This window comes from Molothrus ater, chromosome 1, assembly GCF_012460135.2.
Source record: "Molothrus ater isolate BHLD 08-10-18 breed brown headed cowbird chromosome 1, BPBGC_Mater_1.1, whole genome shotgun sequence".
Classification (NCBI taxonomy): domain Eukaryota; kingdom Metazoa; phylum Chordata; class Aves; order Passeriformes; family Icteridae; genus Molothrus; species Molothrus ater.
The window spans coordinates 152,418,559-152,442,178 of record NC_050478.2 but is presented as its reverse complement, the minus strand read 5'-3'; the positions used below and the strand labels follow the sequence as shown (position 1 = coordinate 152,442,178).

At 52.2% G+C, this 23,620-nt stretch overlaps 4 protein-coding genes and 3 pseudogenes across 4 annotated transcripts; 3 read left to right on the top strand and 4 right to left on the bottom strand.

The window, feature by feature from the left end:
- Positions 1–2,475: 2,475 nt before the first annotated feature.
- LOC118701982 (feather beta keratin-like) lies at positions 2,476–3,045 on the bottom strand. The gene is made up of 2 exons (XM_036406982.2): positions 3,009–3,045; positions 2,476–2,822 (listed from the first exon to the last, which is right to left on the bottom strand). The coding sequence occupies exon 2, from the start codon at positions 2,788–2,790 to the stop codon at positions 2,476–2,478; it is 315 nt and encodes a 104-aa protein (XP_036262875.1). The 5' UTR covers positions 2,791–2,822; positions 3,009–3,045.
- Positions 3,046–5,852: 2,807 nt separating this feature from the next.
- On the bottom strand, positions 5,853–6,518 carry LOC118701846 (feather beta keratin-like; annotated as a pseudogene).
- Positions 6,519–7,778: 1,260 nt separating this feature from the next.
- LOC118701818 (beta-keratin-related protein-like) lies at positions 7,779–8,450 on the top strand. The gene is given in 3 exon segments (XM_036406744.2): positions 7,779–7,806; positions 7,809–7,903; positions 8,004–8,450. Coding segments are annotated over 3 exon segments (570 nt in total).
- Positions 8,451–11,161: 2,711 nt separating this feature from the next.
- On the top strand, positions 11,162–11,831 carry LOC118702026 (feather beta keratin-like; annotated as a pseudogene).
- A 3,472-nt stretch (positions 11,832–15,303) lies between these two features.
- On the bottom strand, positions 15,304–15,654 carry LOC118701793 (feather beta keratin-like). The gene has a single exon (XM_036406685.2). It carries the CDS (start codon positions 15,631–15,633, stop codon positions 15,304–15,306), a length of 330 nt encoding a protein of 109 aa, XP_036262578.1. The 5' UTR covers positions 15,634–15,654.
- A 2,561-nt stretch (positions 15,655–18,215) lies between these two features.
- On the top strand, positions 18,216–18,864 carry LOC118684067 (feather beta keratin-like). The gene is made up of 2 exons (XM_036378759.2): positions 18,216–18,333; positions 18,512–18,864. The coding sequence occupies exons 1-2, from the start codon at positions 18,216–18,218 to the stop codon at positions 18,862–18,864; spliced, it is 471 nt and encodes a 156-aa protein (XP_036234652.2).
- A 2,667-nt stretch (positions 18,865–21,531) lies between these two features.
- Positions 21,532–22,317, bottom strand: LOC118701935 (claw keratin-like; annotated as a pseudogene).
- Positions 22,318–23,620: the final 1,303 nt, after the last annotated feature.

Sequence of the window (23,620 nt, the reverse complement as noted above, 5' to 3'; positions counted from 1 at the left end):
TTTCTTGCATCACTACCTCAGGTGACTCCTTCTTTCTTCTCCCAAGCTTCTTGCAGTCTCACTCAGCACTAAGCCAGGCTTGTAGAGGCCACTGGGGTTGGTTAAAAATGCACCAAGATCACTCTTAGGTATTATTTCTGCAGTTCGACTACTCATGGCCGCATTTTGCACTTCCAGTGCGTTATCACATGAACCCTTCAGCTATTGAAACACAAACCTGGACAACCCATTGCCGGTCTATCCCTGCCCCTGGCACAAGGCCCTCGTGGGTGCTGTGTGCAATTTTTCTGGACTCCCGTTGCTCCTGCCGGTCATTGTCTTCCAGGGTGATCTCCACCTCTGGCTGAGCTGGTGCATGTCTCCTTTTTTCCAGGTCCCAGAGCTGGGAAAACAAATCATAACTCCAGTCTCACCAGAGTGGAGCAGAGGAGCAGAATCCCCCCCTCACCTGCCACCCACGCTCTGGGGATGAGCCCAGGACACAGAGGGGTTTCTGTTTGGTGCATTCACGTGGCAGGGCATGTCCAATACATCATCCACCAGCACCGCAAGTGCTCCTCCTTGGGCTCAATCCCCTCATCCCCTAGCCTTTATCCTGCATGGTTGGGATTGCTCCAGTCCAGGTGCAGCAGATTCTGCCCCTGCTCTGCTCTGATGATTGTGGAGAACTCCGTGAATCTCTGGGTTACTGGGGACAAGGAAGACGAGACTCAGGTGAGGGATATCCAGAGAACAGCCTCGAGGATGATCCATGGCTGAAGGTTTTGGACAGCCATTGTCCATGACATTGGGGCATTTTCCAGGCCAGCTGCTCTTGCCTGGCACAGCCTGGTGAGTGACGAGGTTGGGAACGCTTTGCTTCCCACAGCTCTGCAATTCCGTGTCCTGCTCTCGAGGCCGTGCCCTTCTGACCTCGGCAGCAGCTTTGATGCATTGGTATTCACCCCAAAATGGGTGGATGAGGGAAGAGGGGCCGGTATCCTGCACCTGGAGTTGTGCAAGTCCTTTGTTCCTGTGCCAGACAACATCCTTGTCTCTAAGCTGGAGAGATGTGGATGTTGGTTGGAGCATTTGGTGGCTAAGGAGTGGGCGGGATGGTGTCACTGAGAGAGTTGTGGTCAATGGCTCCACGTCCCTGTGTGGAGAACGGGGATGACCGGTGACCCAGAAAGACTCATGTTGGGATTGTTAAAATTTTGAATCACTGTCAGAAATCAGGGTGCTGGGATTTAGTGGGGTGATCAGCAAAAGCAGGGACCACTCCAAGCTGAGTGGTGGGGTTGGTTGTCTGGAGGGAAGGGATGGCATTCAGAGGGGCTGGAAGAGGTTGGGAATGTGGGATATTGTCATTTTCATGAAGCTGAACAAGGCCAAGCGCAAGGTCCTGCATGTGATTTGGAGCAATTCCACAGACGGCTGTTGACTTGATGATGATTGGATTGAGAGCAGTCCAGAGGAGAAAGCCTTGGAGTGTTGGTGGTTGAAGAACTGGAGCTGCCCCACCACGTGAATGAGCTGACCAGAAACTCCCCATGTCCTGGGCTCATGTCCACGGCATGGGCAGAAGGTGAAGGCGGGGGGGAATTCTGCCTCTCTCCCAGTTTGGGGTGGATTGGAAATTTGTGTTCAACTCTGGGACATGAAAATAAGGGAGACATGAAGCAGGTTGAGCGGATCTGTAAATGGGTCTGGAAGAGGATGAGGGTCTGGAGCAAACAATGTCCAGCCCAAATGAACACAGCACCCATGAGGGGCTTGTGCCAGAATCCAGGATAGACCTGCATTGGTGTGTCCAGACCTGGGATTAAGAACCTGGAATTCTTCTCTGTGATGGCCACAAAGTGTGTCAGTGTGTCCCAGTGGGCAGTGGAACTGCAGAACCAATTCCAAGAGAGGAGTTGGTGCAATTTGCACCCTCAACAAATGGCGTGTAGTGACACGGATTTGTGCCAAGTGTTGTTGGCACAACTTTGCCAGAAGGAAGTTGAAGGAGACGTCTCATGTGTCAAGGCAAGAGAATTTTATTGAGGCAAAAGAAGAGTGAGAGGTCAGGAGCAGCCGGTAGAAGGGAGCTGGTCTGAGGGACGAGTAGGGCGACCACCAGCCAAGGTCCTTGGATTGCAGTGGTTTGGCCAGAGCGGCAAGGCCTTCCTGCTCCAAAGAAGGAGCAGCCGGATGGTGAAGGTTCACAGTGGTCTCTGGGTTGGGAGAAGGGATTTGCAGAAGAGGGGACTGGATAGAGCTGAAAAGGAGTGGGAGAAGAGCTGGAGGCAGATGGGCCATGTTTGCAGGCAGCCCAGGCTGGCCCCTTCGCTGCTGCCTTGCCTGGTGCCTTGAGAGCAGATGACGGCTTAAGCATGAAAGGAACTGGAATTGCTGAACCCATTTGAGAGCCTTGTGCAGAGTAGAATCCTCTATGCCTGAGATGAGTTCCAGGGAGTGGGTGATTCGTGTCGGGGGTGGTGCTGAGGGCCCTTAGCAGATGTAGCCATAGCCCCTTCTGCCATAGCAGCCCAGGCCTCCCAGCCCATAGCCAAGGCCAAAGCCACCAAATCCGCCAGAGATGGGCTGTCCCTGCACACTGAGCTCAGTGCCCACGGCAGCCGAGGAGGTGGATCCGACGGCGGTGCTCTGGGGGAAGGAGGTCATGATGGGTCCTGGCAGGGTGACCAGCACAGGGGAAGGGTTGATGATGACGCGGGAATCCTGGCATTGCAGGGCGCAGGGCTCGTTGCAGCTGTTGGCCAGCGGGGTGGGTCCGCAGGGACGACAGAGGCTGTTGCAGGCCATGGGTGTGGTGTGGAGTGTACCTGGAAGAGAGGGGGGTGAGGGAGGGCAGGGGTGTGGTGGTGCGAGGGGCAGTGATGCAGGAGGGTGATGGAGTGTGGAGGCGGTTATGGGGCTGTGGGGAGGTGTGAGCGCTGCTGAGGCTGGGGCTGAGTGTGCTGGAAGAGGGGGGCCAGGGTTGCAGGAGCAGGAGGGTCAGGGGTTTGAGGCTCACCTGGTTGTCGGCAGAAGTAGAAGTCTGGATGAGTGTGTGAGGGAGAGAGGCTCTGGGCCGATTTTTATGCTGGTCCTGGAGGGGCGGGCCAGCCTTGTCCCATGGCCTTGGGGCATTTTTGAGGCAGTAACTCTATCCTGGCCAAGCCTGGAATGAGGTCAACAGTTGGGGAGTGTTTTTCTTTGTGATGTTTGGCAATTCCATGTCCTGCTCTTGACTCTGTGTCCATCTGATCTTGGCGACAGCTTTCATGGGTTGGTATTTGGGAGGATTTCACTGTCAGATGTGTGTCAGGGAGGAATGTATAAACAACCAGAGCCCTGCAGATTTGCAATGTCATCAAGTGATGTCACTTTGTGGCATTTGTGTGCTGTTGTTTGTGGGTGCCTTGTGAAGACTGGGACTCTGTTTTGTGCTGCTGCATGTCTATCAGGCATTGTGCTGCACCCAGGAATGCTGAGGAAGCTGCTGATGTCCTGGGGAGGTCACTGTGGAACAGCTTGGAAAGATCCCCCTGCCTGGGAGCTGTTACTGGTGAATGAGAGAGACCTCTTGGTGTTGTGACTTGAATGGGATCACAAGATCTGGTAAACACCAGGCCGTTCAGGCTGAACCCGTTCCATTTTTATGATCCACTTAGATTCCTTAAATTTTAATTCCAACACACTCTTACATGTTACGCGTATTCCTTGACATCATTCAGAAAACCAATAAAAAACAACAAACGAGGTCCGATCCCTTTGTTCCCAGGCTGCTCTGTAGCATCATTTCCCTCAATTCCGCATTCAGACCATCAGGTTTCACAATGATTTATATCCTGTAAATCACAATATTGTGTTCCTGTGAGCAAAACCCAGTAATTGCTACCTGATGGTCAGCGTGCTCCCCTTTCCCTCTCTGTCATGATGTGGGTGTGCCTTTATGGAATTCCACCGTTCCACATCCTTCTCTTGAGGCCCTGTCCTTCTGACCTTGAGGGCAGCTTTTGAGTGTGAGTTATTGGTGTGGGAGGGTTGGTGGAATTTAGGAGGGTTGGCTCTGAAGGTGAGTGTCTGGGAGGGCTGAATAAACAACCAGAACTTTGGGGAGGTGCGGTTGCCATCGGCAAGGTCACCCTGTGGCACGGGTGTGCTGTGGTTTGTGGGTGTGCTGTGATGAGGAGCCCCATTCCCTGCCAGCCCTCTCAGGCTGCTCTGGGATTTGCAGCTGTGCTGGAGGTGCTGCCCCTTCCCTCACATTCCCTCCCTTCCCACCTTGATCCCACCTGGCTGAGCCTGGCACTAGGCCTGTCCCCTCCTGTGGACTGCACTCTGTGGGTGCCTTAGTGGCCCTCTTGCCTTTAAGGTTTTGGTATCCAGGGCCTTTGGGGTCTTTGCTGGGGTTGAGTGCCAAAGGTGCAGCCACTTGTGATGGTCGGAAAGAGGATTTGGAGGTTGTGCAGGGTTGTTGGAGGAGAGCATTGCCTGATCCTCGACAACCAGACAAGTCCGGGTTGTGTCAATGGCCAGAGATGGGTCTGAGAAACTGGACCCAGAGGCCTGTCCTAAAATCCCGATAGCAGCAAGGCCCAGGAGTTGGATCCTTTTCACCAACATGAGTGGTCCTGAACATCTGCTGGAGCTCAGCAAGGGCATCTGCCAGGGCTGTTTCTTGGCAGGAACAAGGATGTCATCCCAGGTAGGAAGGAGGATGTGGGTATCACTTGGAACAATGGCTTTCTTTTCCAAAAGGTCTTGGGGGTTGTGGGTGAGAAGAAATGGAGCTGGAGGTGTCCCTGTGCCCTTGTGGGAAAAGGCAAAACAAGGTTCCAGGAATGATATGGAAAAGTGTTGGGATGAGGCAGCCAGAGGTGTCTGTTGGTGTTTGCTCAGCACTGGTGAGGTCCCATGGGAGGTGTTGTGGGCAGCTCTGGGCTGCCCGGTGAGACGAGCTCAGGGTCACCCAGATCCAAATGGGCCTGAAAGATGATTCCTAGATGAGAAACGGAGAGAGCCAGGGACAGCCAGGGAACAAGGATGGACAGGGGTCTGTCGTCAGTGTGTGCAAATCCCTGATGGTGGGAGATGAAGTCAAGGGAGCCTCCTGTTCACATCAGTGCACACGTGTGGGGCAAGACAGCGAGGGCACAAGTGAAAAGTGATGGAAGTCCAAAGTAGCCAAGAATCTTTGATTATGAGGATGATCAGAGATTGGAAGAGGTGGTGGAGTCTCAATACTTGGAGACCCAAATCAGACCCGTCCACGGTTCAGGAATTTTCTCTTGTTGGTCATGCTTGAGCAGGGCAGTTGAAGCACTTGCTCTCCAGAGCTCCTGCCCTAGAGTTTGATGTTGTTTCTCTCTTTGCTGGAAGGCTTAGGGAGTCTTGGCCAGGAAGAGTTTGTCAAGGGTGAATGGTCATGGAGTGACTTTTCCATTTTTGTGCCAAGGAGGGAATTGATGTGTCAAAGACTTTGATGCTGCAGTTGCAGGGAGTGTGACATGTTCTGTAAGATGTCCCTTCCAGTGCTTCCTATTCCTATGAGTTATTCCTAACTAATTTGTTGTTAGTTGTTTTGAGCTATACGTAAGCAAAAGTGTTGTTGCCCACTTCCACATAGTCCCAGTGGCTTGTTCAGCTCTAGAGTGTGGTGGGTGATGATGTAATACCATTGGAATACAAAAAATAACAAGGCATCCCAGGTTTAAAGCAGGAAAATTTTATTGATGTGAAAGAATGAAGCGGCAGGGGAAAGAAGTGGAAATAATCTGTTGTGAGGTGAGAGTACGGTGACCATCAGCCAAGGTGCTTTGCTTGCAGGAGCTGTTGGCATAGCCCAGAGCTGGTGGTGTCAGGAGTGGTGCTGAGGGTCCTTAGCAGATGTAGCCATAGCCCCTTCTGCCGTAGCAGCCCAGGCCTCCCAGCCCATAGCCAAATCCACGGCCATAGCCAAGGCCAAAGCCACCAAAGCCACCAAATCCGCCAGAGATGGGCTGTCCCTGCACACTGAGCTCAGTGCCCACGGCAGCCGAGGAGGTGGATCCGACGGCGGTGTTCTGGGGGAAGGAGGTCATGATGGGTCCTGGCAGGGTGACCAGCACAGGGGAAGGGTCGATGATGACGCGGGAATCCTGGCATTGCAGGGCACAGGGCTCGTTGCAGCTGTTGGCCAGCGGGGTGGGTCCGCAGGGACTGCAGCGGTTGTAGCAGGCCATGGGTGTGGTGTGGAGGGTGCCTGGAAGAGAAAAAGTGTGAGGTAGGGCAGGGGTTTGGGGGATGCACGAGGGGTGAGGGAGTGTGGAGGCTGTTGTGGGGCTGTGGGGAGGCGTGAGGGCTGCTGAGGCTGGGGCTGAGTGTGCTGGAAGAGAGGGGCCAGGGGTGCAGGATCAGGAGGGTCAGGGGCATGAGACTCACCTGGTAGTCTGCAGGAGCAGGAGAAGAAGGCGAGAGGTGAAGTGTGTGAGGGAGAGAGGGTCTGGGCCTGCTTTTATCCAGGTCCTGGAGGGGCAGGACAGCTTTGTCCCATGTCCTTGGGGCATTTTTGAGGCAGCATCTCTTGGCTGCCCCAGCCTGGTGAGTCATGCAGTGGGGAATGTTTGCTTTCCTGCAACTCTTCAACTCCATCTCCTCCACTTGGGGCAGTTTCCACTTGACCGTCGCGGCAACTCTTAATGGACAGAATTAGTCACCATTATCTCGGTGACAGCATGTGTCAGGACATGCAGAAGATTCAACCAAAGCTTTGCAGAACTGGGGAATCATCACTGAAATCATTCCATCGCATATTGACCATATGTCCCATGTGCATCCTTGCCTCCTGCCTCAAAGAACTGCCATCTCTCTGAGCTTCTCGTTTTAAGGATATTCCAGTTCCATCATTGTCATGATCTCCCTGCACTGCTCTTGGATGGTCATGTCCAGATCCTTGATCCACTGTCAAGCCCCAAAAATGATGGGTGAAAGGATGGACACCGCCCTCCACCTGCTTCTGTTTCTTTTCCTAATCCTGTCCTGGCTTTTTGCCCCTACCTTCACAGGGAGAGCAGAGGACCTTGCCTACCCTCTTCTAGCAATTATTGGCTTTTGCTAAGAGAAACACAAAATTAAGATTGCAGAATAAAAGTTATGAAACGTGACAGCTTCAATGTAGAATGTGGAAATTGACATCACAGACCAGCTGCGGTAAGAAACTGATCGGACCAGGTTTGTCCCTCAATATTAGATTTCTGAATGAGGTGTAGAAATGCACTTTATAGAACAGTATATGCTGTTGTACAAATTAAAGGAATCCAAATGAACCAGAACACTCGAACAAGTTCAGCCTGAACAGACTCTTGTTTTCCAGTACCTCTCTGTTGATCCCATTCAAGACACAAGACCATGAGATCTCTTTCATCCAAGCACTGAGACCTTGAAAAGTTTTTGCAGAGTGACCTCCCCAGGACATCAGCAGCTCCCTCAGCATTCCAGGGTGACACAACCACTGATGGACATTCAGTGGCATAGAACAGAGTCCCAGTCTTCACAAGGCACTGAGAAACCACAGCAGAGAAGCGCCATAGAATGACCTCAATGATGACATTGCACCTGTCCTGGACTCTGGTTGTTTATTCATTCCTCCCTGACACACATGGAACAATCAAATCTACCCAAACACCAAGTCATGAAAGCTGCCGACAAGGTCAGGTAGAACCAGACTCAAGAGCATGGCATGGAATTGCAGAATGACATGAATGAAACCACTCCTCACCTCATGACCTCATGCTAGGCTGGGCCAGCCAAGAGCTGCTGCCTCAAAAATGCCCCAAGGCCATGGGACAAGGCTGTCCCGCCCCTCCAGGACCAACATAAAAGCTGGCCCAGAGCCTCACTCCCTCACACACTTCTCCTGACGCCTTCTCCTCCTGCTCCTGCTGACAACCAGGTGAGCTTCAATCCCCTGACCCTCCTGCTCCTGCAACCCCTGGCCCCTTTCTTCCAGCACGCTCAGCCCCAGCTTCAGCAGCGCTCACGCCTCTCCACAGCCCCACAACAGCCTCCACACTCCCTCACCCTCCTGCATCACTGCCCCTCACCATCCCTGCCCTTCCTCACCCCTCTCTCTTCCAGGCACCCTCCACACCACAGCCATGGCCTGCAACAGCCTCTGCCGTCCCTGCGGACCCACCCCACTGGCCAACAGCTGCAACGAGCCCTGTGCCCTGCAATGCCAGGATTCCCGCGTCATCATCGACCCTTCCCCTGTGCTGGTGACCCTGCCAGGACCCATCATGACCTCCTTCCCCCAGAACACCGCCGTCGGATCCACCTCCTCGGCTGCCGTGGGCACTGAGCTCAGTGTGCAGGGACAGCCCATCTCTGGCGGATTTGGTGGCTTTGGTGGCTTTGGCCTTGGCTATGGCCGTGGATTTGGCTACGGCCTGGGAGGCCTGGGCTGCTATGGCAGGAGGGGCTATGGCTACATCTGCTAAGGACCCTCAGCATCACTCCTGACACCATGACCTTCATGCTGTGGCCACAATTCCTGTAAACAAAGCAAATCAGCTGATGGTCACTGTACTCTCACCTCACAACAGATTCTTTCCACTTCTCTCCCCTGACTTTACAGATTTTTTTCACCAATAAAGTTTTGCTGCATCAAACTGGCAATGTCTCCTAATCTTATTGCATTCTAATGGTCTCACATACTCACCCACCACATTCTAGAGCTCAACAGTCCATTGAGGGTACCTTGAACAGGACAGCAACACTTTCCCAACATGTACAAAACAAATAAACAATGAAGTCTGGCATAGGAAGCACAGGAGGGGACACCTTCCAGAACATGTCAAACACGTTGCAAACTGCTACACCAAAGTCTTTGATACAACAGTTCTCTCCTTGGCACAAAAATGGAAAAGTCACTCCATGACCATTCACCCTTGACAAACTCTTCCTGGCCAAGACTCCCTAAGCCTTCCAGCAAAGAGAGAAACAACATCAAACTCTTGGGCAGCAGCTCTGGAGTGCAAGTGCTTCAACTGCCCTGCTCAAGGAAGACCAACAAGAGAACTTTCCAGAAGCATGGACAGGTCTGATTTGGGTCTCCAAGTATTGAGACTCCACCACCTCTTCCAATCTCTGATCATCCTCATAATGAAAGATTCTTGGCTACTTTGGACTTCCATCACTTTTCACTTGTACCCTCGCTGTCTTGTCCCACACGTGTGCACTGATGTGAACAGCCAGGCTCCCTTGACTTCATCCCCCACCATCAGGGATTTGCACACACTGACCACACACCCCTGTCCATCCTTGTCCCCTGGCCGCCCCTGGCTCTCTCCGTTTCTCATCTAGGAATCATCTTTCAGGCCCATTTGGATCTGGGTGACCCTGAGCTCGTCTCACCGGGCAGCTCAGAGCTGCCCACAACACCTCCCATGGGACCTCACCAGTGCTGAGCAAACACCAACAGACACCTCTGGCTGCCTCATCCCAACACTTTTCCATATCATTCCTGGAACCTTGTTTTCCCTTTTCCCACAAGGGCTCAGGGACACCTCCAGCTCCATTTCTTCTCACCCACAACCCCCAAGACCTTTTGGAAAAGAAAGCCATTGTTCCAAGTGATACCCACATCTTCCTTCCTACCTGGGATGACATCCTCGTTCCTGCCAAGAAACAGCCCTGGCAGATGCCCTTGCTGAGCTCCAGCAGATGTCCAGGACAACTCATGTTGGTGAAAAGGATCCAACTCCTGGGCCTTGCTGCTATAGGGATTTTAGGACAGGCCTCTGGGTCCAGTTCTTCAGACCGTTCTCTGGCCACTGACACAACCCGGACTTGTCTGGTTGTCGAGGATCAGGCAATGCTCTCCTCCAACAACCCTGCACAACCTCCAAATCCTCTTTCCGACCATCACAAGGGGCTGCACCCTTGGCACTCAGCCCCAGCAAAGACCCCAAAGGCCCTGGATACCAAAACCTTAAAGGCAAGAGGGGCACCAAGGCACCCACAGAGTGCAGTCCACAGGAGGGGACAGGCCTAGTGCCAGGCTCAGCCAGGTGGGATCAAGGTGGGAAGGGAGGGAATGTGAGGGAAGGGGCAGCACCTCCAGCACAGCCGCAAATCCCAGAGCAGCCTGAGAGGGCTGGCAGGGAATGGGGCTCCTCATCACAGCACACCCACAAACCACAGCACACCCGTGCCACAGGGTGACCTTGCCGATGGCAACCGCACCTCCCCAAAGTTCTGGTTGTTTATTCAGCCCTCCCAGACACTCACCTTCAGAGCCAACCCTCCCAAATTCCACCAACCCTCCCACACCAATAACTCACACTCAAAAGCTGCCCTCAAGGTCAGAAGGACAGGGCCTCAAGAGAAGGATGTGGAACAGTGGAATTCCATAAAGGCACACCCACATCATGACAGAGAGGGAAAGGGGAGCACGCTGACCATCAGGTAGCAATTACTGGGTTTTGCTCACAGGAACACAATATTGTGATTTACAGGATATAAATCATTGTGAAACCTGATGGTCTGAATGTGGAATAAGGGAGTTGACACCACAGAGCAGCCTGGGAACAAAGGGATCGGACCTCGTTTGTTGTTTGTTATTGGATTTCTGAATGAGGTCAAGGAATACGCTTTACATGTAAGAGTGTGTTGTAATAAAAATTTGAAGAATCCAAGTGGATCATAAAAACGGAACGGGTTCAGCCTGAACGGCCTGGCGTTTACCAGTTCTTGTGATCCCATTCAAGACACAAGGCCACGAGCTCTCTGTCATCCATCAGAAACGGCACTCAGGCACTGGGACCTTTCCAAGCTGTTCCACAGTGACATTCCCAGGACATCAGCAGCTTCCTCAGCATTCCTGGGTGCAGCACAATGCCTGATGGACATCCAGCAGCACAGAGTCCCAGTCTTCACAAGGCAACTGCAAACCACAACACCCAAGGGCCACAAAGTGACATCACTGATGACATTGCAGATCTGCAGGGCTCTGGTTGTTCATACATTCCTCCCTGGCACACATCTCACAGTGAAATCCTGCCAAATTCCAACCCATGAAAATTGCCACCAAGATCAGATGGACACAGAGTCAAGAGCAGGACATGGAATTCCAGAACATCACAAAGGAAAAGCTCCCCACCTCATGACCTCATGCCTGGCAAGCCAGGCAAGAGCTGCTGCCTCAAAAATGCCCCAAGGCCATGGAACAAGGCTGTCCCGCCCCTCCAGGATCAGCATAAAAGCCGGCCCAGAGCCTCTCTCCCTCACACACTTCTCCTCAAGCCTTCTCCTGCTCCTGCTGACAACCAGGTGAGTCTCAAGCCACTGACCCTCCTGCTCCTCCATCCCTGATCCCTCTCTTCCAGCACGCTCAGTGCCAGCCTCAGCAGCGCTCACGTCTCCCCACAGCCCCACAACAGCCTCCTCACTCCCTCACCCTCCTGCATCACTGCTCCTCGCACCCCCACACCCCTGTCCTGCCTCACCCCTCTCTTCCAGGGAACCTCCACACCGCACCCATGGCCTGCTACAACCGCTGCAGTCCCTGCGGACCCACCCCGCTGGCCAACAGCTGCAACGAGCCCTGTGCCCTGCAATGCCAGGATTCCCGCGTCATCATCAACCCTTCCCCTGTGCTGGTCACCCTGCCAGGACCCATCATGACCTCCTTCCCCCAGAGCACCGCCGTCGGATCCACCTCCTCGGCTGCCGTGGGCACTGAGCTCAGTGTGCAGGGACAGCCCATCTCTGGGGGATTTGGTGGCTTTGGCTACGGCCTTGGCTATGGCCGTGGATTTGGCTACGGCCTGGGAGGCCTGGGCTGCTATGGCAGGAGGGGCTATGGCTACATCTGCTAAGGGCCCTCAGCACCACCCCTGGCACCAACTACCCCCTCCCTGGAACACATCTCAAGCATAGAGGATTCCACTCTGCACCGTGGCTCTCAAGTGGCCTCTGTAATTCCAGTTCCTTTCATGCTTAAGGCGTCATCTGCTCTCAGAGCACCAAGCAAGGCAGCAGCAAAGGGGCCAGCCTGGGATGCCTCCAAACATCGCCCATCTGCCTCTTCCTCTCCTGTTCCCTGCTCTGCTTCGCCCCTTTAGCTCTGTCCAGTTCCCTCTGCTCCAATCCCCTTCTCCCAGGCCAGAGACCTTTGAGCACCTCCATTGGGCTGCTCCCAGTGCAGGGCAGGAAGGCCTTGATGCTCTGGCCAAACCTCCAAGCAGAGCTGCTCTGCTGATTGTCACCCTGGTCACAACCCAGACCAGCTCCCTTCTAGTGGCTGCTTCTGAGTTTTTACTCTTCATCCTCAATAAAGTTTTCTTGTATCACAACCTCACATCGCTCTTTCTTTCTTCTCTCAAAACTCCTCCAGTCTCACTCAGTGCTAAGGCAACTTTGTGCAGGCAGTTGGCATGGATGAAAAAGTGCACCAAGGCCTGTCTTAGGAAATATTGCTCCAGTTCCACTACCCCCAGCACACTTTGGTCTTCCATTGCACCACACAAACCCCTCTCTTGCTTGAGATCAGGCCTGGACACTCAATTGCAGGTCTTTGCCTGCCTCTGACACAAATCCCTTGTGGTCTCTGTGTTCACTTTTGGTTTCAGCACCTCATGATCTCCGAGGTTCATCTACAGGTCTGCTTCAGCAGGTCCTTTTCTTCCTTCTCATGGATACCCATACCTGGCAAGTCATGAGCTGAGGATCCCTTGCCTTTCCCCACATCCACAGTGTCATGTCCTTCTCTTAGGTTTGTGTCCATCCCACCCTGGCAGCAGCTTTTAAGTGTGAGTTTTAGAAAACATATTCTGGTATTTATGGCTTCTGTCAGGGTGGGCTCAAGATGTGACCAAATTTTTGGAGAAGTGGGGTGTAAGTTGGTCACCCCGTGGTACTTCTGTGCTGTGGCTTGTGGATGTGTGGGGAGGAGTTGCCCCCACTCTCTGGCAGCCCTATCAGGCTGATCTGCATTTTGCAGCTGTGCCAAGTAGGAGGTGTTGTACCTTCAGTCACATACCGTCCCTCCATGCTTTTCTCCCACCTAGCAATTGCTGACATTGAACCATCTTTTTCCTGTTGGTTGTGCTTTGTGTGTGTCTTGGTGCCCCTCTTGCTTTTACAGCTTTGATATCCAGGGTCTTTTGGGTCATTCCTTGGGCTAAGGACTGAGGTCACTGTCAGAATTCAGGACATCCCTCTGGCTGTCCTGGATGGCCAAAGCCCCTGCCAGGGGGCTCAGGGATCCTGGCACAGAGCCGGAGACACCTGTGGGTTTGACTATGACCCATGGAAAAAGTTACCAACCTTATGTGAAGATCTGCAAGCCATGGAAGTCTAAGTAGAATAATTATTAGTTTGTCACAAGGTGAAAAGTAGATGTTTTGGAGTTTTAAAATAAGGGTTTGGGGGAAAGATGGAGGAATCTGGGTGTGTCCAGCCTTTCTCCTTCTTGGCCTCCATCTTCTGCTGTGATGTTGGCACTTTTAGATTAGTTTAGAGTAGAAGCTCACTGTCTAACATACATGATAAGTATTGGAAAGTTATGGTAAATATTGTACATGTAGTTTTTAGTATAAAAAAGATAACACTGCCCAGGTGGTGGCCAGTGCCTCTGTCTTTCCTGCTAAGCAGACCTCGGCAGGCCAAGAGAAAGAATTTTATAGATAAGAAACAATAACCAACTTTGAGAACATGAACTGAAGAGTCCTGACTCCTTCTTCAAATGCTGGGCTGGGAAAAGAGACTTTCTAACACATCTCAGGGTCACTCTGACCAGCAAAAGCCCCGAGAGGTCACTTCTCTGGGCAATGTCTGGTTGTCAGAAAGAGGATTGGACATTGCCCTGGGTTGTTGGAGGAGAGCATTGCATAATCCTTGACAATACCCCAGGCACGTCCAGGTTGTGTCAGTGCCCAGAGTGGTGGCCTGAGAAGGCTCTGAAGGGCTGGGTCCAGAGGCTTGTGGTCAGCGTCCCAAATCCAGATGGCAGCAAATCCACAGTGCTCTAGCCCAGGGGTTGGATCTTTTTGGCCAACACTGGAAACCTGAGTGGTCCTGGACATCTGCTGGAGCTCAGCAAGGGGATCTGCCAAGGGCTGTTTTTTGGTAGGAGTCATCCCACGTAGGAAGTAAAGTCTTTTAGTTACTTAGAACAATGATTTTCTTCTCTTGTGGTTGTGGTTGAGAAGAAATGGACCAGGAGGTGTCCCTGGGTGGGAAAAGGGACCCCAAGGTTCAAGGGAAGAAGTGGGAAAGTGTTGTGATGAGATGGGGAAGTGACTCTTGCTGGCTCCTGAAAGCTGGTGACATCCCATGTGAGGTGTTATGAGCAGTCCTGGGCTCCCCAGTGTGAAAATGAAATACATTTAATTAATATAAACCATTTCAGGGTCAGCAATGTTCTAAAGGAGCTGGGGGAGCTTTCCTAGAGGAGAGGCTGAGAGAGCTGAGACTCCTAGGGGACAAGGATGGACAGGGGTGTGTCATCAGTGTGTGCAAATCCCTGATGGAGGGGGAGGAAGGCAAGGGAGCCTGGCTGTTCTCAGCAGTGCACACGTGCAAGGCAAGACAGCAAGAGCACAAGTGAAAAGAGATGGAATTCCATGGGCAAAGAAGACAAGAATCTTTCATTATGAGGATGATCAGAGATTGGAAGAGGTGGTGGAGTCACACTTTGGGAGATCCAAATCTGACCTGTCCATGCTTCTGGAATGTTCTCCTGTTGGTCTTGCTTGAGCAGGGCAGTTGAAGCATTTGCACTCCAGGGTTCCTGCCCAAGAGGTTGATATTGTTTCTCTCTGTAATGGAAAGTCTGACTGGGGAGTCCTGGTCAGGAAGAGTTTGTCAAGTGTGTGCTGGCATGGAGAGACTTTTCCATTTTTGTGCCAAGGAGAGAACTTGTGTGCCCAAGACTTTGGTGTAGAAGCTTGCAGGGTGTGTGACATGTACAGCAACATGTCCCTTCCTGTGCTTCCTATGCCTATTAGTGATTCCTATAGTTATTCCTAACTAATTTGTTATTAGTTGTTTTGAGCTATATGCAAGCAAAAGTGTTGTTGTCCTGTTCCACACACACCCAGTGGCTTGTTCAGCTCTAGAATGTGGTGGGTGAGGATGTGAGACCAGTGGAATACAAAAAATAAGGAGGCATCCCAGGTTTAAAGCAGGAAAACTTTATTGACGTGAAAGAATGAAGAGGCAGAAGAAAAAAGTGGAAAAAATCTGTTGTGAGGTGAGAGCACGGTGACCATCAGCCAAGGTGCTTTTCTTGCAGGAGCTGTTGGCAGAGCGCAGAGCTGGTGATGTCAGGGGTGGTGCTGAGGGTCCTTAGCAGATGTAGCCGCCCCTTCTGCCATAGCAGCCCAGGCCTCCCAGGCCGTAGCCAAATCCACGGCCATAGCCAAGGCCAAATCCACCAAATCCGCCAGAGATGGGCTGTCCCTGCACACTGAGCTCAGTGCCCAGAGCAGCCGAGGAGGTGGATCCGACGGCGGTGTTCTGGGGGAAGGAGGTCATGATGGGTCCTGGCAGGGTGACCAGCACAGGGGAAGGGTCGATGATGACGCGGGAATCCTGGCATTGCAGGGCACAGGGCTCGTTGCAGCTGTTGGCCAGCGGGGTAGGTCCGCAGGGACGGCAGAGGCTGTTGCAGGCCATGGCTGTGGTGTGGAGGGTGCCTGGAAGAGAGAGGAGGGGGAGGCTGGGTGTGGGGGTGCAAGTGGCAGGAGGGTGAGGGAGTGTGGAGGCTGTTGTGGGGCTCTGGGGATGTGTGAGGGCTGCTGAGGCTGGGGCCAAGTGCTGAGAGAGAAGGACGAGGGTAGCAGGGGTGAGAGAGTCAGGGGAGTGAGGCTCACCTGGTTGTCAGCAGGAGAAGGCTTGAGGAGAAGTGTGTGAAGGAGAGAGGCTCTGGGCTGGCTTTTATGCTGATCCTGGAGGGGCAGGACAGCCTTGTCCCATGGCCTTGGGGCATTTTGAGGCAGCAGCTCTTGGCTGGCCCAGCCTGGTGAGTCATGAGGTGGGGAGTGTTTTCCTTCATGCAATTCTGCAATTCCATGTCCTGCCCTTGATGCTGTGTCCATCTGACCTTGGCGGCAGCTTTAGGGTGAGAATTGGTGTTTGGGTTGTTGGTTGATTTAATTGTTCCATGTGTGTCAGGAAGGGCTGAATAAACAACCAGAGCCCAGCAGAAATGCGGTGTCATCAGTGAGGTCATTTTGTGGTACTCATGTGCTGTGGTTTGTGGGTGGCTTGTGAAGACTGGGACTCTGTTCAGTGCCACTGGATGTCCATCAGTCATTGTGCTGCACCCAGGAATGCTGAGGGAGCTGCTGCGGAGCTCCTGGGGAGGTCACTCTGCAATAACTTGGCAGGATTCCGGTGCCTTTGAGGACTTCCTAATGAATGAAAGGGAGCTCCTGGCCTTGTTTCTTGAATGGAATCAAGGGAGAGGATCTGGCAAAGCAGAGGCTGTTCAGGCTGAACTTGTCCCATTTGGATTTCTGCAATCTACACAACAGCATACACTGTCATTTAAAGCATATCGCTTGACCTCATTCATGAATCCAATAAACAAACAACAAGCCCGTGTTTGCCTAGGCGGGTCTGTGATGTGAATTCTCTTATTCCGCATTCAAGCCGCAAGGTTTCATAATTTAAAACCTACAAGTCTTAATATTTTGTTCCTGTTAGTAACAGCTAATTGTTACTAATGGATGATCAGTGAGCTCCTCCTCCCTCCTATGTCATGGTGCTGGCATTCCTTTGTAGAATTCTGCGATTCCATTTTCGCGAGGTCTGGTCCATCGGACTTTGTCGACAATATTTAAATGCAAGTATTAGAGGTTAAATGCTGGTGTTGATGGCCTTCTCAGGGCAAGGTGAAGACGTGACCAAAGCCACCTCATCAGTGAGGTCGCCCCAGGGCTCTCATGTTCTGTGGTTTGGGGCTGCATTGTGAAGATGAGCCCCAAACCATCACAGCTCTGTCAGGCTGGTCTGGGCTTTGCAGGAGTGCTGCCTGTGAGAGTTTGCTCCTTTCATCCCATTGTTTCCATCCCCACCATGTTGCCATCTCTCCAGGTGTTTTTGTATACCAGACCATCCCAGCTGTGGATGGGGAAGCAATCCTGATGTTTAGGGAGGATCCCATGCTGCCCCAAGTCTTCTTTTTGTCCATCCATAGTGCTTGTATCATCTGGGCTCAGAAGGTCACACTGCGGGGTCACAGTGCTGGGCTCTGCCTGACACATGGAAAAGGAAAATGGTGATGGATAAGGAGAACAAGATATGAGGAGAACAGTTCCTCAACCGTTGATTAATCAACCCTTTGGCCAAGCATCATTTGCAGAAAAACTCCAGCAGTTCCCAATACAGGGTTAGTAAAAGAAATAAAAGCAAATTGAGGGCAGTGTGCATCCTTCCATCCACCACTGGTTGGACTCCACAGTGGAACGTGGACATGGACACGGTTGTCCAAGAGCAACTCAGGGAGACCGAGACAATGATGGAACTGGAGCACCCTTAAAATTAGGTGAAACAAGGGACCTGGAATTTCAGGCAGGAGACAAAATGCAAATGGGAGATGTTGTCAATACACCATGGCATGACCTAGTTAAATTCCCAGTTCTCCAAAGCTTTTGTTGAGTCCTCTGCATGTCCTGACACTTGCTATTGTGACCGTGTTCACAGGGGGTCTTGGATGAGGGAAGAGACGAGAATGTTGACTCCATTATCAGAAGGCTTGATTTATTATTTTATTATATATATATATATATATATATATATATATATTACATTATCACTATACTAAAAAGAAAAAGAAGGACAGGTTTTCTCAGAAGCTAGCTAAGCTAAGAATAGAATAGCAAAGAATGGTAACAAAGGCAGCTCTCTCGGACTCTGTCCGAGATAGCTCTGTCCTTGATTGGCCATTAACTATAAACATCCAAGATGGGCCAATCACAGGTGGACCTGTTGCATTCCACAGCAGCAGATAACCATTGTTTACATTCTGTCTCTGAGGCCTCTTAGCTTCTCAGAAGGAAAAATCCTAAAGAAAGGATTTTTAGTGAAAAGATATCTGCGACATGCTATCAACAACAAGATATTGGTTGTTAATTCTCTTAAGTAAGAGGCCATGGCAAGGCCTCAAGGGAAAGAGCACGGAATTGCAGAGTTGCAGAAAAGAAAACACTCCCCAACTCATGACTCACCAGGCTGGCCAGCCTGCTGCCTGCAAAATGCCCCAAGGCCATGGGACAAGGCTGTCCCGCCCCTCCAGGACCTGCATAAAAGCCAGCCCAGAGCCTCTCTCCCTCACACACTTCTCCTCAAGCCTTCTCCTGTGTAGACATCCAGGTGAGTCTCAAACCCTGACCCTCTTGCTCCTGCACCCCTGATACATCTCTTCCAGCACGCTCAGCCCCAGCCTCAGCAGCCCTCACGCCTCCCCACAGCCCCACAACTCCTTCGCCCTCCTGCATCACTGCCCCTCACACCTTCACACCCCTGACTTGCCTCACCCTCTCTCTTCCAGGCACCCTCCACACCACACCCATGGCCTGCTACAACCGCTGCAGTCCCTGCGGACCCACCCCGCTGGCCAACAGCTGCAACGAGCCCTGTGCCCTGCAATGCCAGGATTCCCGCGTCATCATCGACCCTTCCCCTGTGCTGGTGACCCTGCCCGGACCCATCATGACCTCCTTCCCCCAGAGCACCGCCGTCGGATCCACCTCCTCGGCTGCTCTGGGCACTGAGCTCAATGCCCAGGGACAGCCCATCTCTGGCGGATTTGGCTTTGGCTACGGCCTTGGCTATGGCCATGGATTTGGCTACAGCCTGGGAGGCCTGGGCTGCTATGGCAGGAGGGGCGGCTACATCTGCTAAGGGCCCTCAGGTCCACCCCTGACTCCCTCCACCAGCCCTGGAATATATCTCAGGCACTGACTCCTCCTCTCTGGGCTATGGGCCCTCGTCTCAAAGGGGCTCAGCACTTCTAGCTCCTGCTCTCAGGGCACCAAGCAAGGCAGCAGCTGAGTGGCCAGACCCAGCTGGCTGCAAACATGACCCATCTGCCTCCTCCTCCTCTTCTCTCCCTGCTCCCTGCTCTCTGCTCTCTGCTCTCCTCTTTGCTTCTGTCCAGTCCCCCCTTTAGGCAAACCCCTTCTCCCAAGCCAGAGACCATTGGGCCCCTCTGGTGGGCTGATCCCACTGTGGGGCAGGAAGTCCTCGATGCTCTGGCCAAATGTGCTGCGAGCAAAGGATCTTGGCTGTTGGTTACCCTGATTGCACCTCAGCCCAAATCTCTTCCACTGGCTGCTCCTGCTTTTTCGCTATTTTGTCTCAATAAAATTTTTCTTGCATCACAATTTCAGATGTCTGTTTTCTCTATGGATTCATAATAAACTGGATGTGAAACCTATTTCCCTTGTGCCGCACCACAGGAGAGCAGGAATCTGGAGTCCAAGTGTCTTCTGGAGAAGTTTAGCTTGGCTATTAAGGAATCTTCCTTCATGGAGAGGGTTGTCATCGCTGTCACAGACTGCCCAGTGTAACTGTGGAGTCATCATCCCTGCAGGGATTTAATATCCCTGGAGATGTGTCACTTGGGGACACGGGTTCATGGTGTCTTTGGGAGTGCAGAGGGAATGATTAGGCTTTGTATTTAAAATTTAGCTCTTATGCAACAAAAATGTTTTTAAGGTGGAATCATTTAGTAGTGGATTTTGTAGCCCTGCTTTAACGGTTGTGCTCAATGTCAAGAGGCTTTTCCATCAGAACTGACTCCACGTGTGTGGGTGGCAGCTGTGCAAGGGAGCAGAGGCCAAAGGGGAGAGGCAGCACAGGAGGGGTGAGCCAGGCCTTTGAGGACTTGAGATGTGGCAAGTGCTGAGGGGTGAGGCCAGTTCTCTTGGAGGATTTCCCTTGAGGAAATGGTGCTTGGCTGAGCTCTGTGTCTGCCCTGTGCCAGTGACTCAGCCTGGGCATGAGGAGAGAGCTGTGGCTGCTGTTGGACCTTTTGCAAAATCTTTGAGGCTCCTTCCCCATCCATGCTCCCAGAGCAAATCCAGGTTGCCTGAGAGGGCAGTGAGTGGCCTGAGAGTGGCTGTAGGGCCAGAGGCTGGAGATCAGTGGCGGAAAAATCAAATTGAAGCAAGTCTTAAGGGAAGTGGATCAAGAGTTGCATCCATGAGGCCGACCCTGTTCAACATCCTTGAAAATGGCGTGGGCAGTGGGACTGTTGTCCCCTCAGCAAGCTGGCAGGTGGTGGAGTGGCTGACGCACCACTTGGTTGTGCCACTGGTCAGAGGGAGCTGGAGACTGAGGGTTAAAGGCATCTCCTGAGGTTCAGGAGAGGAAAATGTGAAGTTCTGCATCTGGGCAGGAATGGAAATGGGCCCCAGGTCATGCTGAGGGCTGACAGGCTGGGTAGGAGCTTTGCAGAGCAGGACCCTGTGGTGCTGGTGGAGAATAAAGGAACTACAAAATCTCAATTCTTTCCTTCCTGGAGAAGGCATAACCGGCATCCAAGATAGATTTCAGGCAATTCTTGCCCTGAAGTTGGGAGAGGTGGCCTTTCCTCTCTTTAGAGCACTGGAGGGGTCCTGTGTGGGGTGGTGTGGGCAGTTCTGGACTGTCCAGGGAAAGAAGCAAAAGGGCTTAGTGAAAAAAAGACCAGATCAGGGCGACCAAGACACTGAAAGGGCAGGAGAATAATTCCTAGAGAGCAGAGAGAGCTGGGACTCCCAGAAGAGAAGGCAGATCCCTGATGGCAGGGAATGAAGTTGAGGAAGCCTGGCTGTTTTCAACAGTGTGCACAGGAGAAAGAAAGGGTGGAAGGGAAGAAGAGAAAACAGATGGAATTCCCTGGCAAAAGAAGGCAAGAATTTTTGAGTGTGAGAGTGGAAAAGCTGATGGAGTCTCTGCTGGCAGAACCAAAACTGAGCTGGCCATGGTCCTGGAAATGCTGTCCTTGCTGACTTATCTTTCCTTGAGGAGAGGAAAATGAGGCACCTGTATTCCAGAGTTCATGCCCAAGTGGAGGATGTTGTTCCTCCTGTTTGCTGGGTAAGTTCAAGAGTCCTGATGGGGAAGAGAGTATTTCAAGTGTGTGCTGGCACAGTGTGACTCTACCAGAGCCATGAGCAGGAGAGCATTGATGTGTCAAAACCTTTGGGGCAGGGTGTCCTAGGTTTGTGTCACGTTCTGGAAGGTGTGTCCTTGTCCCCTCCTTCTAGTGCCTGTCTTGGTTATTGCTGGTGGTGACATCTTAGCTAGGAGAGGTGTTCTGCTTGGTTTCTATCCACACCAAAGATCTATCTGGCATTTTATGGGTGGGGATATGAAGCCATTGGAATTCAAAAAGATGAGGAGCCATCTCAGACTTTGATGCAGGAAAACTTTATTGAGGGAAAAAAACAAAGAGAGGAGAAAGAACAAGATGGAATCCAGTGTGAGACACAAGTAGGGCGACAACCAGCAGAGGTGATTTTCTTGCAGATGTTGTCAGAGCCCTAAGCACATTGTTGATGTCAGGAGAGGTGCTGAGGGCCCTTAGCAGTTGTAGCCATAGCCCCTTCTGCCATAGCAGCCCAGGCCGTAGCCATAGCCCTGCCCACAGCCGAATCCACAGCCATAGCCAAATCCACGGCCATAGCCAAGGCCGTAGCCAAAGCCACCAAAGCCACCAAATCCGCCAGAGATGGGCTGTCCCTGCACACTGAGCTCAGTGCCCACGGCAGCCGAGGAGGTGGATCCGACGGCGGTGTTCTGGGGAAAGGAGGTCATGATGGGTCCTGGCAGGGTGACCAGCACAGGGGAAGGGTCGATGATGACGCGGGAATCCTGGCATTGCAGGGCACAGGGCTCGTTGCAGCTGTTGGCCAGCGGGGTGGGTCCGCAGGGACTGCAGCGGTTGTAGCAGGCCATGGGTGTGGTGTGGAGGGTGCCTGGAAGAGATGGGATGAGTTTAGAGTGGAGTGTGGGTGTGAGTGGGGCAGTAATGCAGGAGGGTAAGGGAGTGTGGAGGCTGTTGTGGGGCTGAGGGGATGTGTGAGGGGTGTTGAGGCTGGGGCTGAGTGTGCTGGAAGAGAGGGGCCAGGGGTGCAGGGCCAGGAGGGTCAGGGGAGTGTAGCTCACCTGGTTGTCTGCAGGAGCAGGAGGTGTGAGAAGAAGTGTGTGAGGGAGAGGCACTGGCCCGGCTTTTATGCTGGTCCTGGAGGGGTGGGACAGCCTTGTCCCATGGCCCTGGGCATTTTGCAGGCAGCAGCTCTTGGCTGGCCCTGCCTGGTGAGTCATGAGCTGGGGAGTGTTTTCCTTCATGCCATTCTGCAATTCCATGTCCTGCCCTTGATGCTGTGTCCATTTGACCTTGGCAGCAGCATTAATAAATAATAAATAATTGGTATTTGGGCAGATTTGATTCCATGCATGTCAGGGAGGTGTGAATGAACAACCCAAGCCCTGAAGATCTGCAATGTCACCAGTGATGTCATTTTGTGGCACTCGTGTTCTGTGGTTTGCGGGTGCCTTGTGAAGACTGGGACTCTGTTCCATGACACTGCATGTCCATCAGTCATTGTGCTGCACCCAGGAATGCTGAGGGAGCTGCTGATGTCCTGGGGCGGTCACTCTGGAATAGCTTGGCTAGAACCCAATGCCTGCAAGCCGTTCATGATAGATGAAAGAGAACTCACAGCCTTTTGTCTTGAATGGGATCAAGAGAGAGGACATTTAAAATGAGAGGCTGTTCAGGCTGAACATATTCCAATATTATGATCCATTTGGATTTCTCCAATTCACATGACAATGTCCCCTGCCATTTAAACTGTCTTCCTTGACCTTGTTAAGAAATCCATTAAGGAAACAACAAACTGGGCTTGATCCCTTTTTTCCCCGGCTCTCTGTGACATCAATTAGCTTATTCCACATTCAAGCCACAAGTTTCATAACTCATGGCCTGTAATTGTTCACATTGTGTTCCTGTAAGCAAATAATTACTAATGGAGCATCAGTGAGCTCCTCTGTCCTTCCCTGACAAGGTGGGTGTGCGTCTTTGTGGAATTGTGCAATTCCATATCCAGCTCCTGAGGCCCTGTCCATCTGTGGCAGTAACTTTTAATTGCAACTATGAAGAGGTCAATTTTTTCTGTTGGTGGTTCATGTCAGGGAGGGCTGAAGATGTGACCCAAGTTTGGAGAGGTGGGGTGTCATCCCTGTGGTCACCCCAGTGCCCTCGTGTGCTGTGGTTTGTGGGTGCCTTCTGAAAAATTTCCCCCAATTTCTCACATTTCTGATAGGCAGGTCTGGGCTGTGCAGCTGCGGCAAGGACGAGGTGTTGGACCTTCCATTGCCTTCCCTCCCTCCATGCATTGATCCCAGTTGGCAAATGCTGACCTCAGACCTCACCATTCAATTTGAACATGCTCAGTGGGTGCTTGGGTGATAGTCCAGCCTCAGAGGTTTGGATATTTTCGGTCATTCCTAGAGCAGAGTGCCAAAGGCTGAGGCCACTTGTGATTGTCTGAATGCGGATTTGGAAGTTGACCAGGGTTGTTGGCGACAAGAACTGCATGATCCTCAACAACCCAGGTGAGTCCAGGTTGTGTCTGTGCCCAGGGCAGTGGACTCAGAAGAGTCTTAA

Excerpts from the sequence above, each read along its gene's own strand:
- LOC118701982 (XM_036406982.2), bottom strand. The coding sequence starts at position 2,790 with ATGGCCTGCAACAGCCTCTGTCGTCCCTGCGGACCCACCCCGCTGGCC.
- LOC118701793 (XM_036406685.2), bottom strand. The coding sequence starts at position 15,633 with ATGGCCTGCAACAGCCTCTGCCGTCCCTGCGGACCTACCCCGCTGGCC.
- LOC118684067 (XM_036378759.2), top strand. The coding sequence starts at position 18,216 with ATGCCCCAAGGCCATGGGACAAGGCTGTCCCGCCCCTCCAGGACCTGC. Across the intron at positions 18,334-18,511 it reads TCTCCTGTGTAGACATCCAG|GCACCCTCCACACCACACCC; the intron begins GTGAGTCTCAAA and ends TCTCTCTTCCAG.